The sequence below is a fragment of the Echinops telfairi genome, unplaced genomic scaffold, assembly GCF_000313985.2.
Source record: "Echinops telfairi isolate 266 unplaced genomic scaffold, ASM31398v2 ScPeMD7_7420;HRSCAF=8458, whole genome shotgun sequence".
In the NCBI taxonomy this organism is placed as follows: Eukaryota; Metazoa; Chordata; class Mammalia; order Afrosoricida; family Tenrecidae; genus Echinops; species Echinops telfairi.
Window position 1 is genome coordinate 48,184,965 of NW_022111320.1, and position 14,313 is coordinate 48,199,277.

General features: G+C 49.1%; 1 protein-coding gene across 1 annotated transcript in view; it reads right to left on the reverse strand.

The window, feature by feature from the left end:
• LRRC2 (leucine rich repeat containing 2) overlaps nt 1-14,313 on the reverse strand; it is a 32,140-nt gene that overhangs the window by 12,301 nt on the left and 5,526 nt on the right. The window contains exons 2-5 of the mRNA XM_004703996.2: nt 13,174-13,317; nt 12,252-12,459; nt 8,718-8,874; nt 3,710-3,846 (exon numbers count right to left, since the gene is read on the reverse strand). Coding sequence (XP_004704053.1) covers nt 3,710-3,846; nt 8,718-8,874; nt 12,252-12,459; nt 13,174-13,298 — 627 coding nt within the window. The 5' untranslated portion in view covers nt 13,299-13,317. The remainder of the gene's footprint in view (nt 1-3,709; nt 3,847-8,717; nt 8,875-12,251; nt 12,460-13,173; nt 13,318-14,313) is intronic.

Genomic DNA, 14,313 nt, shown 5'->3' on the forward strand with positions numbered 1-14,313 from the left:
TAGTGCAACCCCTCCCTGTGACGGATGTCTCTACCTGTAATTAGTGGGCTGGCATGGCCCCAAAAGGTATATAGGCCTGGGTTAGCAATAGAGAGCTCTCTCTGGCCTCTGGCTGGTCACTCTTCCCCCTCTCCTCTCCTGTCCTCTCTCCCTTGTTCCCTTTCCCGTCATCCTTCCCTTCCCCCTCTCTCCACATGGACCACCAAGCTGGGCTGAGGTGAGCAATGCTACCATGTAATGTGTCTGCATTAATATAATATCTCTTCTACCGCTCATGCTCTCGATGACTTTAATATAAAATTTATATCTCAACCGTACAATTGTGCATTACTAAACCCATGAGTAGTAGTGCTGGGGGGCTGCCCCCCCCCACTTAATACTACAGAAGCAGGGGTGGGGCTGGGGGACGGGGAGCTGATCGCATTGATGATTGTACAACTCCTGTCAAGGGCACTGAACAACAGAATTGTGTGTGAATGGAATGATGAGATTTGTCCATAAAACTTCATTAGTTAAAAAAAAAGAAAGAAAGAAAATATGATGCTTTACCTCATTTCTCTTTGATAGTTAGTGTTTCTGAGTTTAAATTCAGTCCCTTGCCTTGTATAAGCACATTTTTAAAGGATCTTATCATAGCTGGTATAAGGTGATTCAACTCATCACCAAAACAATGTAGTACATTCATGAAATAGTCTTTTTAACTTTCTTCCCCCGTATGATAACCAGGTTGTTGTCCGAATAAAAAGAAAGCATAGTGCAGAAATGTTTGTTGCTCACTTCAAAGGGGAGCTCAGTCAAGTCGAGGTTTCCGGAAAAATCCACTTTCTCCAGATTTTCACAGTCTCCCACTTCCGGGGGAATGCTTTTCAGGTGGTTGAAACTCACATTGAGTTCCTTCAGGTTCTTCAGACACCCTGAAAGAGTTAAACATCAGAGACGTCCTTCAAGGCTTGTCAGACCTAGGTGAGGAGCATTCAAGAGCTGGGCCAGTTCTCCCCTGTCCTGTCACTATGCGCCAGAATGACCGACGTTCTCAGCAAGGAGCCCGCGTGGCACAGCGGTTAAAGGCCCAACTGCTAACTGGAAGTCGGGTGGTTCAAATCCATCAGCCGTTCTGCTGGAGAAAGATCTATGTGGCAGTCGGTCTCCCTAAAGTTGTCAGCCTTAGAAACCCTATAGGGAATCTCTCCTCTGTCCTATAGGGGACCTCGTGGGCTCATCCGCTCTGCGACGGAACCGACTCACCGGCAGTGGGCTTCGTACGGCCGAGTTTTCAAAAGTCCCAAGAGGAATCACAGTTGCGTTTCAAGCGCTGTGACAAAGGACGAGGTATCACTACAGTCCATGGTCTGTGTCAGCCGTCTGTGGTTATTGTGGTTAATGTTGTTGTTTTTAGCACGACAACGAAAACACGTTGCGCAATACATGTTTATCGCAAACGTGAATCAATGCATACCAAATAAAGTAGGGAACGTACGTCATGGCTTGGACTGGTGTATGTCAATTGGTAGTTATGACTGAGAGAGAAGCCAAGAAAAAACAAACGCGCTGCCATGGAGCCCACGTGGACTCACAGCGTGCCTAGAGGACAGGGTAGAACCGTACCGTGGCTTTCCCTTTACAGCAGGAGGAAGCCTCGTCTGTCTCCTAAAGAGCGGCTGGTGGTTTCAAACTGCTGCCCTTGTGGATCCCAGTGTGACCCAGAACCACTACACCCCCGGTGCCCCGTGGGACATGTAAACAGCAGCCGACTCAGGCCTCTGTGTACTCGAGCCCCAATCTATGAAGCCCAATTCCATAGTGAGGACTTGGCTTTAATGAGACAGGCAACATCCATTCTACTGAACGGGCACATCCTCATTTCCCTCCACGTTTGGAATGTAGAGAAACGAGCCTGGAGCCAGCGATGAGATGGTGAAGACCCCACGGAGGGAGATGTTGGGGCACACCTAATTCAACCTCGAGTTTCTAACTGTCTCATCAGGAAGATCAAGACCAACTTAGGACCCACCCCTTTTCTTTCTTCTTCTCCAGCAGGTAAGAGATCTTATCCCATCTTTAGCGCAACAAGCTGGTTGAGTTTGGACAGTTAAAAAAATACTGTGCACTTTCATCGGCTCCATTTTGCCAGAAGATTATTTGAAATTATTTTTCCAGCTAATAAAGGCTCAACTAACTTAATTAAAAAAAAAAAACTTTAAGTGGATTTCTTAAATCCTATCTCTGGCATAGTGGATTATGAGTTGGGATGCTAATTGAAAGTCAGCAGTTCGAAACCACCAGCCACTCTGTGAGAGAAAGATGAGGCTCCCCGCTCCCGTAGAGAGTTACAGTATTGGAAACCCACAGGGGCAGTCTCACCCTGTCCGGTCCGGTTGCTGTGAGTCAGCATCGACTGGACGGCAGGGAATAATGTCTCCAGTCATCTGTACGTTCTGTTAGGAGTACTTTAAAATTGTTTATCCCTTTCATTTATTTACAAATCCACCACGACAGATAAATAAATCTAGCTCTGCATTACAGACAATAAGTATTGAACATTAAATGAGAATAATCATATTGTGCATGAAAGTGTGATGTTGGCGTGACAGTTCCCTGACAGTATGGGAAGAGAAGCATGTGGGGGGAGGTAGATGACAGGCATTCTCCCCCCGCCCCCCCCCCTGAAGAGTCAGTCCCCAGACCAAGGGGTGGGCTTGCTCCCTGCTGCTGGGGACAATGAGCTAAGGCTTGGGACCATTAGCTTGGTTCCTGTAGGTGGGGTTTACACCCTACTGATAATGGTTCCCATGGAGACCCAGGGAACAGGTCAAAGTTAAGCTGCCATCCTAAATCTAGGATCCGCCCATCTTGTCACATGCATACCCCAATCCCTCCTCTTCCTATTGCGTGTATGTCCCTAGACCACCCCTTCTCATTACTGTGTAACCTGTAGTGCAACCCCTCCCTGTGACGGATGTCTCTACCTGTAATTAGTGGGCTGGCATGGCCCCAAAAGGTATATAGGCCTGGGTTAGCAATAGAGAGCTCTCTCTGGCCTCTGGCTGGTCACTCTTCCCCCTCTCCTCTCCTGTCCTCTCTCCCTTGTTCCCTTTCCCGTCATCCTTCCCTTCCCCCTCTCTCCACATGGACCACCAAGCTGGGCTGAGGTGAGCAATGCTACCATGTAATGTGTCTGCATTAATATAATATCTCTTCTACCGCTCATGCTCTCGATGACTTTAATATAAAATTTATATCTCAACCGTACAATTGTGCATTACTAAACCCATGAGTAGTAGTGCTGGGGGGCTGCCCCCCCCCACTTAATACTACAGAAGCAGGGGTGGGGCTGGGGGACGGGGAGCTGATCGCATTGATGATTGTACAACTCCTGTCAAGGGCACTGAACAACAGAATTGTGTGTGAATGGAATGATGAGATTTGTCCATAAAACTTCATTAGTTAAAAAAAAAGAAAGAAAGAAAATATGATGCTTTACCTCATTTCTCTTTGATAGTTAGTGTTTCTGAGTTTAAATTCAGTCCCTTGCCTTGTATAAGCACATTTTTAAAGGATCTTATCATAGCTGGTATAAGGTGATTCAACTCATCACCAAAACAATGTAGTACATTCATGAAATAGTCTTTTTAACTTTCTTCCCCCGTATGATAACCAGGTTGTTGTCCGAATAAAAAGAAAGCATAGTGCAGAAATGTTTGTTGCTCACTTCAAAGGGGAGCTCAGTCAAGTCGAGGTTTCCGGAAAAATCCACTTTCTCCAGATTTTCACAGTCTCCCACTTCCGGGGGAATGCTTTTCAGGTGGTTGAAACTCACATTGAGTTCCTTCAGGTTCTTCAGACACCCTGAAAGAGTTAAACATCAGAGACGTCCTTCAAGGCTTGTCAGACCTAGGTGAGGAGCATTCGCATACATATTGATGGGAAAGGTAGTAAGCGTCATGTTGTATTTGTTGTCTAGGGGCTCTTTAGTAAACCTCTACTTATCTTGTGTCCGGAAGATTTTAGCCCCTGATCTTACTCAACTTAACCATTCACAAAACCTTCATTGAAGTGAGTACCGGGGATCTGAGTCCAGTACCCAGAGAAGGCAAAATGTAAGCCCCTCCTAAAATACCTGACTTTAAAAATGGGCGTGGAAGAGTGACACAGCTTCTAGAAAACACTGTGCCCAGTGAGTCTCCTGGTGGCCTTCAGGTGGATTCAGAAATCCGCATCAAACTCTACATAGAAGGCAAATGATTCAAAGGGTCAGATTGTGTAGAGAAGGCATGGCATGCACCATTTATCTTTGGTTTCATATTGGCATTGATTTAATTATAACATATCACTCTTCATAAAGAATATGTTGCAAATCTCTTAGGCAGGACCTGAACAAACAGAGAATAACAGGCAATTGTTTCATTTTTAAAAGCAGTTGTTATTCTAATCAAAGACTCCACCGAAGAAGCTGACCAAAACGGAAAGAGTGCAGGACAGGATTTCAAATTCTCCTGGACTCCGCACTTGCTGGAGCCCCCTGAAACCATTGCCCTGAGATCATCTTTAAACCTTAAGCCAGATATACCCCCTGAAGTCTTCTTAAACCCAAACAACAATCTAGCTGAACCAGTAAAAAATGTCTGCCTTGAGCATCATGCTCTTTTAAGAAGGATCTATTTGGAATCAAAATGACAGTCGCAACACAAAAGATTTGAGGAGGAAGTGAGTGTATGTAAATGAGGGAGGAACAACTCCGCAGAGGGGGCTGGGGGGAGGGGTGTGCTGCTGCTGCCCAACTCCAAACTGTGATCAGTGTCATGAATTATACAGTGTTGAATCGGTGTATTTTTTAACTGTTTTATTCAATAGTTTAATCATATCAAGAAGAGTTGTCCAATCCTAACCACAATCAATTTTAGAACACTTTCTTTCCGCCCACCCCCAAGGATTAAATCGCTTTTAACATGAGTTGTGTAATCACTGTTGGTTCTAGTACTCCCTCCCCCCTCGTACAGACATTGCGCTCACACCCCTGTCTCCACCCCCTCCCCATCTCCAGCCCCTCAAGCCTACCTCCCCTATAACTTGTATCAGTTCTTAACATCTCTATGCATCTACTCCTTCTGTGCTTCACAAACTAGAGAACCCAACAGGAGCAATAAAAAACAAACAAAATAAAGTGGACAGGGCAAACTAGTAATAATACAAAGATACAAGTACACACAGTGCATAAGAAAGAAAAGACCACTGTGAATATTTAAAATGCCAGGGAAGAAAATGTTGTTTGGGAACTAGCAAGAAATACCTGCTCCTAGAAGTTCAGGTGGGGTCAAGAGGGAAGTCAATTGACCAAGTATCCAGTTTGATCCAGTATAATCACAATGACAAGGATCCCAACCTGATAGTAAAGCTGATGGAGCCCCTTGCCGATGGCTAGTGGGGGTCTGCCAGCGGCTGAATCCGAGTGGACGCTCTGCAGGTGGGTTTGGCCTCCCACTGCCCTCCACGGCCTTCTACAAACTGGGTGTTCGTGATTTATGCTCTGATACTTCTCCCTCTGTCATATTCGACTGCTGTTATTATGAATGGGCATATTGTTTTACTGTTTTACTCGGCGACAACAATTTTTCTAAAAGCTGTTGTGGTAGGGTCATCAAGTTACTTCTGACTTACAAGGAGTGACCTGACAGGACAGAGTAGAACAACCTCTTGGCTGTCACCTTTACAAGAAGCAGATTGCCAGTCCTGTCTCCCATGAAGCAGCTGGTGGTTTGAGCCACTGACCTTTTGGTTGGCAGCTGAATGCTTACCCCCGGAGCCACCAGAAAGCTGGCACAGGCAACGTGCCTGTTCCGCTATCAGTCCACTTGTCGGTCGGTGGCTGCTTTTCAGTAGATGCCACGTGGAGCCTAAAACGCCTAGTTGATTGAGTCAATTGCTATTATTGTGAAGTGCCCTCCAGTTGGTTCCAATTCATAGTGTCCCCAGGGACAACCGAATGGAAGACGGCCTGGTCTGGTGCCATCGTCACAATCATGCCTATGCTTGCATGGTCACAGTCACTGTGTCCATCACAGAAGGGACTAGTCCATCCGAATAACATGTCCAAAGTGCACGAGATGAAATCGTACAATCCTCGCCTCCAAGGAACACTCGAGGGATACCGCTCCCGAGATAGACCTGTTCATTCTTCTAACAGTCCGTGGTATATTTCATACTGTTTGCCAACACCGTGATCTTAGGGAACACGTTTATCCCCATAGCTGAGGGGCCCACCATCTCTGTCAAGGAGATGGGCTGAGACCATTGACTGACAAGTTCCCGAGTCTCTTCAGACGTTCACGTCAGTCTTGTCTTCCTTCGTTGTCTTTCTAATGACTTTCTGGGGGGTTTTCCACACATATGTTCTGGATGCATCCCACAGTTGGTCATCTATTCCTTTCATATGTATTTATTTGGCCTGCCCTTTGCAGTGCCAGACACGCCGGTTGTGCCAAGCACTGTAAAGCCTAAAGCTGACAGAGCGGCAATTCCTGCGTGCTCCAAGGAGGGTGACTGCCAGCAGAGGCCACCAGCAGACAGCAGAGACTTGGGGGACCATGTACAAGCGTTTTCCTACCAGTGACATGAGGCCCCATGGCACAGCAGAGCATTGCACTGTGGGTTCAGGGCAATGAGCCAGAGTTGGTGGCGGGGTGAACACAGTGTGTGTTCTAAATATGGTGTGTGTGTGGTAGTTCTATAATCATTTGTCAATTTGAGGATTAAGAATGAAGGGGTGGAGTCTAGCCTGTCACTCAAGATATAACCAATGAGGCCTCTGTGTGGGCATGGTCTTCTCCTGAGGATTCTGGAAATCCTGATTTTCCTCCTTGGAGAGGAGAGACACATCTCTCTCTCGGCTCACTCCCTGCGAGACATCTCTGTGGAGAAGACACATGGAGAGAGGCTGATAGAGCTAGCGTCCTGGAGCTGGATGAGCTATGTGGAGACTCATGCCAGCACTGAGAGGCTTCCACTGCCACTGGATCCACAAGACTTGCCACCCACTGACCTGTGATCTTCCTGCATTCAGCGTCATTGCCTGTTTTGCATGAGTCTGAGAGGACCTTATAGATTGGTATCAGACATATGGGCTAATATCGGACCTATGGACTTGATCTGGACTAGGCTGGGATGTTTTCTTGATGTTCAATTGCTCTTGTATATAAACCTCTTTCTTATACATGTATCAGTGTCCATGAGTTTATTTCTCTAGTCTACTCAAACTAACACAATAGGACAGCCCTGTGCCCAGAATAGGGTGCTGTGGAGCAAACAAATGGGCTTAGTTCAGGAAAGAAGGATAAAAAAGGGCAAAGTGGAGTAGAGTATCTAGGAATGTACATAAAAATAAAATGAATGGCAGGTTTGGGGGTCCCTTGTCAAGATGTCTACTTCTGTACCTGAAGAGACAAAGCAGTGATGGGGTTCTCACTATAACACATAAACAAAACACTTGAATGCTGGATCAATCCCTTCTTATCAGAGCGGGAATGAGGAGCTCTCGGGGGCAACTTGACTCACTAACGGGCAACTCAAGAAATGTATCAGTGATGTGTGAATGAGTTGCCCTTTAAAAATGTAGGTGAATCCATGGATATCTTTCTGACAGTACTCTTGCGGAGTCAGCATCCTGAGCCCGAGGCTCTATCAGAACAGTCTTTGGTGTCTCCGGGATCTAGCATCACCCACACAAAAACACCTAAGGTGTCATAGGTCCAGCATGCCCCCTTTCACACAACTGGTCCTTTCCTTCATGGAAATCCCCTACGGTCTTTTCCAACTGAAACAAAAGGTTGACTACTTACTGCCTAGTCTTCCAGGGCCCTCAGAACTAATTTCCAGGAAAGGGAATGTCATCCAATGAGGGATAAATCGTCTTGTTTCTAGAGCCCAAGGACAGGTTAAGGAATCACAATACTTTATGATATTTCGATTTGTAAAAACAATGTCAATAACTCTTCTACATCATGGTAACGCCTGGCCTTTTCACAAAGGAATTGGGAGGACCATTCACTACTATTCTTAATGACGTGACGAATCAATGACAAGATCACAGAATCACTGCCCTGACAAGGGTAGGGAGGGGAACTTAAATAGTGGTTACCAGGAACAGGCAGGATAAGGAGAAAACCACTGTTGAGGTAGCACTGAGCTCTTGTTTGGGGGATGGGAAATTCAGTAGTGGAAACTGGTGGTGGTCGCACGGTATCGTTGATGTATTTGGTCTTATTGAATTGTACACATGGGGAAAAATGCAGAATTGGCAAAATCTATGTTCTCTGTACTTTTACAACAATAAAAAATACAATGATCAAAAATATAATAAGTGTCCTAAAAGTGGGGGAAAGGATATTTTTGTCTGTTGGCTGCCTTTCCCCAACTCCTCCCTTGTGGCCTTCCCCCGGGCCTCAGCAATTCTGTAAGGCAGCACGGCACGAGATCAAAACTCCTTCACAAAACACAGAGAACATGCCTTTAAAACTACAGATAAAGGGGGTGGGGGGTGGGGAGAAGGCAGTCACAGGATCTATGTGGTAATCAAACTAAAACATGGAATAGCCAAGGGATTTGAGCACTTTCGGTGACGAAGCTGTATTCTGCCAAGGAATCTTAGCGTGTGCAAAAGCACGTTCCTGAACACGTGTCCCCATGAGGCTGTGTCACCACAGCAGAGAGCCTGAGCCACATACCAATTTCCGCTGGCAGAGCTGAGAGTTGGTTTTGGGGCAGATCCAGAACTCTCATCGCAGTAAACAGCTCGATGTAGCTTGGAATGATTTGAATCAGGGTACTGTCTATGTGCCATTCCTTCAGGTGTGTCTGCTCCTTCAACGAATCTGGGAGCTCCTGCAACAGAGTGACATTGCCTCGGTCAGAACCGGTTCCCGCACCCGTGGCGGCTGAGGGGCAGTGGGCACCCCGCCAGGCCACGCTGCACTGCTATTAAACCAACAATGAGGGCCTTTAGATTTAAAAGCCAGCTGCGTATGCTATTTCTAAAAGGAAGTACAAATCCCTGCAGCCACAGCGCACGCACCATTTGTTTACATAATCTAGTATCTTCTGAAAGGAGAATCCATCCATGCTTTAGATTTTAAAGGCCGGGCTGCGGATCCCTTATTCTGAAGTTACTTTTAGAGATACTTGACCCACCCCTCATATGTGCGGGGCCAGATTTCCACGTGTCTCTGTGCCTTTGTGGTAAGGAATGAAAAGGAGCCCTAGAGGGACCACAGCTAAGCACTCAGCGTCTACCTGAAGGTTGGTGGTTTGAACACACCCCGCGGTTCCAAGGGAGCCACCTGAGGCTCGGCTCCCATAAGGACCCCAGCCTAGAAAATTCTATGGGCAGCCCTGTCACGTGGGGTCACTAAGCGTCAACTATTCACTCGATGGCAATGACTAGGGAACCTGGGACAAAGGAATTCTAAGCTGATGAAATTGAGGCTTTGGGGGGGTCAAGAGAAGAAGGTGCAGATGTTTTAAAAGCTCAAGTTGTCCTTGAAAGAGATCACACCGAGGTCCATCTGAAAGTTGATGAAACCAGGGCCCAGGACCTGGGGCACTCCTGGCTTCCGACTGGGGTGACGGGTGACAGGGATGCTGCTCTCCCCACATCGGGCCCTGCGGTGGCAATGCACCACCCAGTAGCTGCCCTAAGCTGCTAAAACCACACTCCCAAGGAGCAAAGGTAGATCTCTCCACTCAGTCCCCGTGGAAGCCCCACGGCCGCATGCACCTGCAGACTCTTTCCACAGGGGCGGTGGTTGAAGTTCAAGGCCCGAACCCCCTTACCAAGCGAGCCCTCTACGATGGACTTGCTCACTCCTCCCTTGCAGAGGTAAGGCTGGGACGCAACCTCTGGGATTAAACAGTCACTGAAGCGCCCACTAGAGATGGGTCCCGTCAGGATAAGGCAGCCAGATTGGGGGATTGAGGAGGGATAACAGGTAGTGTTGTAGTTACATCATCTGTCAATTTGCAAAGGGGTGGAGTCTAGCCTGTCAATCAGGTCGCAGCTTGATGACCTCGTTTTCAAGGCACAGAGGCTACAAATAGCTCCCTGGAGGCCAGAGGCACACTCTCTGTATCAATGCTCTGTGTTTTGTCTTCCCGCTGACAAGCCAGATGTGCTACACTGACGGAGCCAGAGCCCTGGGGTTGGACAAGTCACATGGAGACCCCTGCCAGCACTGAGAGGCTTCCACCGACACTGGATCCACAAGACTTTCCACCCACTGGCCTGTACTCTTTCTTCCTGCATTCAGAATCATTGCATGTGCTGCATGAGTCTGAAGGAGAATGTATAGATGGTAACAGATATATGGACTCATATCGGGCTTATGGACTTGACCTGGACTGGGCTGGGACGTTTTCTCAATATACAACTGTACTTTCATATAAAGCTCTTTTTCCTTTTTTTTTTTCTACCTCTACTTTGTGTAATTTATTCTAAAGGCAGCACTGAAAGGCAGGCTGATATTTGTTCATGCCTAATTACAAATGTCTGGCATGAAGACGTACGTAACTTCCAAAGCCCAAGCAGACACCACTCATCTATCACAGCACCTTTCTCCCTTTTCCCTTAAAAGACCTCAGGTTCCAACACCCCGAAGCTCTTTCTAATACACACGAGTCTCCCTGGGTTTGTTTCTCTAGCCAACCGGACTAGCACAGGTAGCCAGTTCACAACGGGGCCTCCCACCAGCCTGCTGGGTCAGCTCTGCGTCCTTCCACTTCTTAGCCCACTAACCTAGCGCACGCGCACACCAGAGAATGTTGCCTTAGAATCCGCTCCACCTCTTGGTCACCCACATGCATCGAAACAGAACCAGGCTCCAGAGGACTCTCCGTGGCTGACTGTCCAGAAGTGGGTCAGGCACCCACGGGTGGGCTGGAGCCTCCAGCATTGCCGCCAGCATCCTCGAGCACATTCGCCATTTGCACCACTTGCACAAGGCACTCCGCCTTTCCATCCACGGCATTCACGAGAAGCACTTGGAAGGAAGAAGTTTCCAAAGGAAGTCTGTGAGCCGAGAGGACGCCTGGCCGCTTAAACCCTCCAGGTGGACTGCGCGATCCCCTACGGCGGGTGCTGGAGGCTCAACACCATGCTGGGTGATAGCACGTGACAATGAGTTACCCACAGCATTTAATTAAAAATCCACAAATGTCCCGCTTCTGGCCACAGACATGACAGTGCCCAGGGACCCGCTGAGCATTCCACGTTGGGAATGCAAGAGAGAGTAGACCCAAGAGGCTGCCCCCCATCAGCTCACCCAGTTTCAGCAGGCTGGGTGCCTAACCAGGGAGGCTAAGAGAAGATGCTCGCAGTCCGTCCTTAGAAAACCCTCTGCTTCATTTTACCATAACGGACAGGGACAGAAAGACAGAGGAGGAAAGTGATCCGGTCACACGGCGCCTAACAGGACGGCCTCAGAATCATCCCAGACATTCAGTGCCCAGGTCCGCACAGGGCCCCGTGAGACGAGATGGAGGCCAAGTCCCAACAGCCTCTCTGTTCTGAGATGAAGAGGCTTCTCTGAACAAGCGACTCGTCCTTCTCTCTCCGCTGTCCCCCCACCCAGAGACAAACCCCCACTAGCGAGTGGTGGGGGTGGGGCAGGGTGCCCTCAGCACCACCGAAGGGATCAAGATCCCATTCCATGCCTGCCAGCTGTTCGGCGGCAGAGGGAGGTGGCTGTCTGCTCCCATGAAGAGCTGCAGTCTTGGACCCCTGAGAGGAACCGGTCAACTCGATGGCCATGGGTTGAGTGGGTGGGTGTCCACTGGGGGTCCTGACCTCTGGATCTCAGGACAGGAAAACCGGGGGGATTTCTGCCGCATGGTAACAAGTCAGCAAAACCATCACCCGCTTAAGGGCGTCCGATAAAGGCAGGCCCAGTCATGTTTAAGTGAGGTCTCTCAGAGTGCCGAGGAAAAACAGCAAAATTAAGCACCTTCCATCTGGACCGGGACTCCTGGGAAAGGAAGGGCAGGTGGGGTCCCAGCTCTTCCCTGCGGGGACCAAAGGGAGCCCCCTGTCCTATGGGTGGCTACGAAGATTCAGGCAGCAGAGAGCTGGCAGGCCGGCTTGGCGCTCCTCCCACTCCGCAGGCAAGGCCCATTCCACCCAAAGGCACGGCTGAGGGTTCGCTTAGCGGCCATCGGCCCCGCTGCACTGCGCAGTCGCTGACTGCAGAGGGCGCCTCGCCTCCGCTTACCTTCCACTGCGGTCCCCAGAGCTCGAACACAAACGGATTCCGCCTCTTCTGCCTCTCCTGGGACCGCGGACCCAGCCAGGCCCGAGAATTCCTTTCGATCTTCTCCAGAAGCCTGACGCTCGTGTCTACGTGGCCGTTCTTGCAGTACTCAGCTTGGGGGATGCCTTTCCTCCTGCACTCGGCCACGAAATTCCACTCCTCCTTTATCCTACACCCACGGCCGAGGGAGGCAGCAGTTAAAAAAAAAGAAGAAAAGAATGAGTTGAAACTGATTGTCGTGGCAACATACATGACTGCTTGATGTTAAAACATGCAAGTTTAACAAACCCCAAAACGAGACTCACTGTCACCGAGTCAAAACTGACTCACACAGACCCGACCAGATGGGACAGGGTCGGACTGCCCCAGTGGGTTTTGGAAACTGTAATTCTTTACGGGAGTAGAAAGCATCTTGTCCCTTTCAGACTGGCCAGTGGTTTCAAACTGCTGACCTTGCGGTTAGCAGCCCCAAGGCAGCTGGGGGCAAGTGATCTTCACCCACCCACAGCAGCCCATCCTGCCACCTGGGTGCAGGCGCTGTCCTCATGGTGGGGCATGATCTCCGTGGGCGGCAAAGATGATTTGCTTTCCACCCACCTCAAGGTTGGCGGTTCAACGCCCTACAGAAGCACCCTGGAGGTCAGTCCTGGGCACGAAAAACTCAAGGGAACAGCTCTTCCGTGTAACGCAGTTGGCGGGTGGGGGGCCCACACCAGTCCCAGGGAACTCAGGACAACAGGTTTGGTTTGGTTTGGGGGTTACGGGAGAGGAGAATTCTCAGTGCGCTCACAGTGAGGGCTCATGCGCTCTGCCGGCCTGCACCTGCGCCTCACCGCCCCTGCTCCCGCTCCTCCCCAGCCCCTAGTCAGGACAGGACACACACTTCTCCAGGGCACTTCTCTGCAGCCGGTCTGCCTCCTTCTTCTGCCAAGCTTTGTGCTTCCGGACGCGAGTTTCCCACAAGCCTCGGATGGCAGCGATGTCGAACACAACCACTTTATGACCCATGGTGGGGGCATGAGATGACCTAGTTCGAAGAGAAACAAAAACGAAAACACCACGCACGATACAGATTTATCAGTTTCACAGACGCACAGGAGAAACCTCTTAACATGAACTTGAACATGAAGCATGGGGTGGGTCAGGATCCTGCTTTGTTTGTTTGTTTGTTTGTTTGTTTTTGTGGGGGGGGTTTGGACACCAAGGCTATTGCAGCAAATGATCTAGAATAGTGATTCTCAACCTTCCAAATGCCGCGACCCTCTAATACAGTTCCTCCTGTTGTGATGACCCCCCCAATCATAAAATTATTTTCCTTGCTACTTCATCACTGTCATTTTGCTACTGTTATGAAATCGGGCGACCCCTGTGAAAGGGTCGTTGGACCTCCCCCAAAGGGGTCACGACCCACAGGTTGAGAACGGCTGGTCCAGAGAAATAATGTCCAACATCCTAGTTGGATGAGTAACAACTAGGGTCTTTAAAAGGGCTCCCGAGTGGCCGTGTAAGGTGTGAGCCTTGTTCTCTCCCTGTGGAAAGACAGGTGGAAATGACTAGCCCCATAGATTCATGAACACAGAAACCTCAGTCTCCGCCAAGGGGAGACCAGAAGAATGAGATGGTGCCAGCTCTCGTCACCAACTGCTCTGGAAAGGATTGCAGAGGCCCTGGATAGCTTGGGAGAAATATGTGGAGCAAAACTCAAAATTATGAGAGGGGGAGAGAGAGAGAGAGAGAAGGCATACTGGTCCTAAAAATTATAGGTGAAACCTCTTAGCCCAGGGCTCCTTGTCCCCCCTTTAGGTCTGGAACTGAAGCAACTGGAGTTAGACTAGTCAGCCGTCCACAATCTGAAGGGCCAGGTGTGGAGGGGTAGGACAGGAAGAGGAAGGCAACAGGGGACACGGGGAGAGGGCAGAATAAATGACCACAATGGATGCGTTGAACGAAAACGTGTAGGAACCGCTGACTGTATCACTAGTGATCTGTTCTGTACATCTTCGCCTAGGTCACAATGAAACGT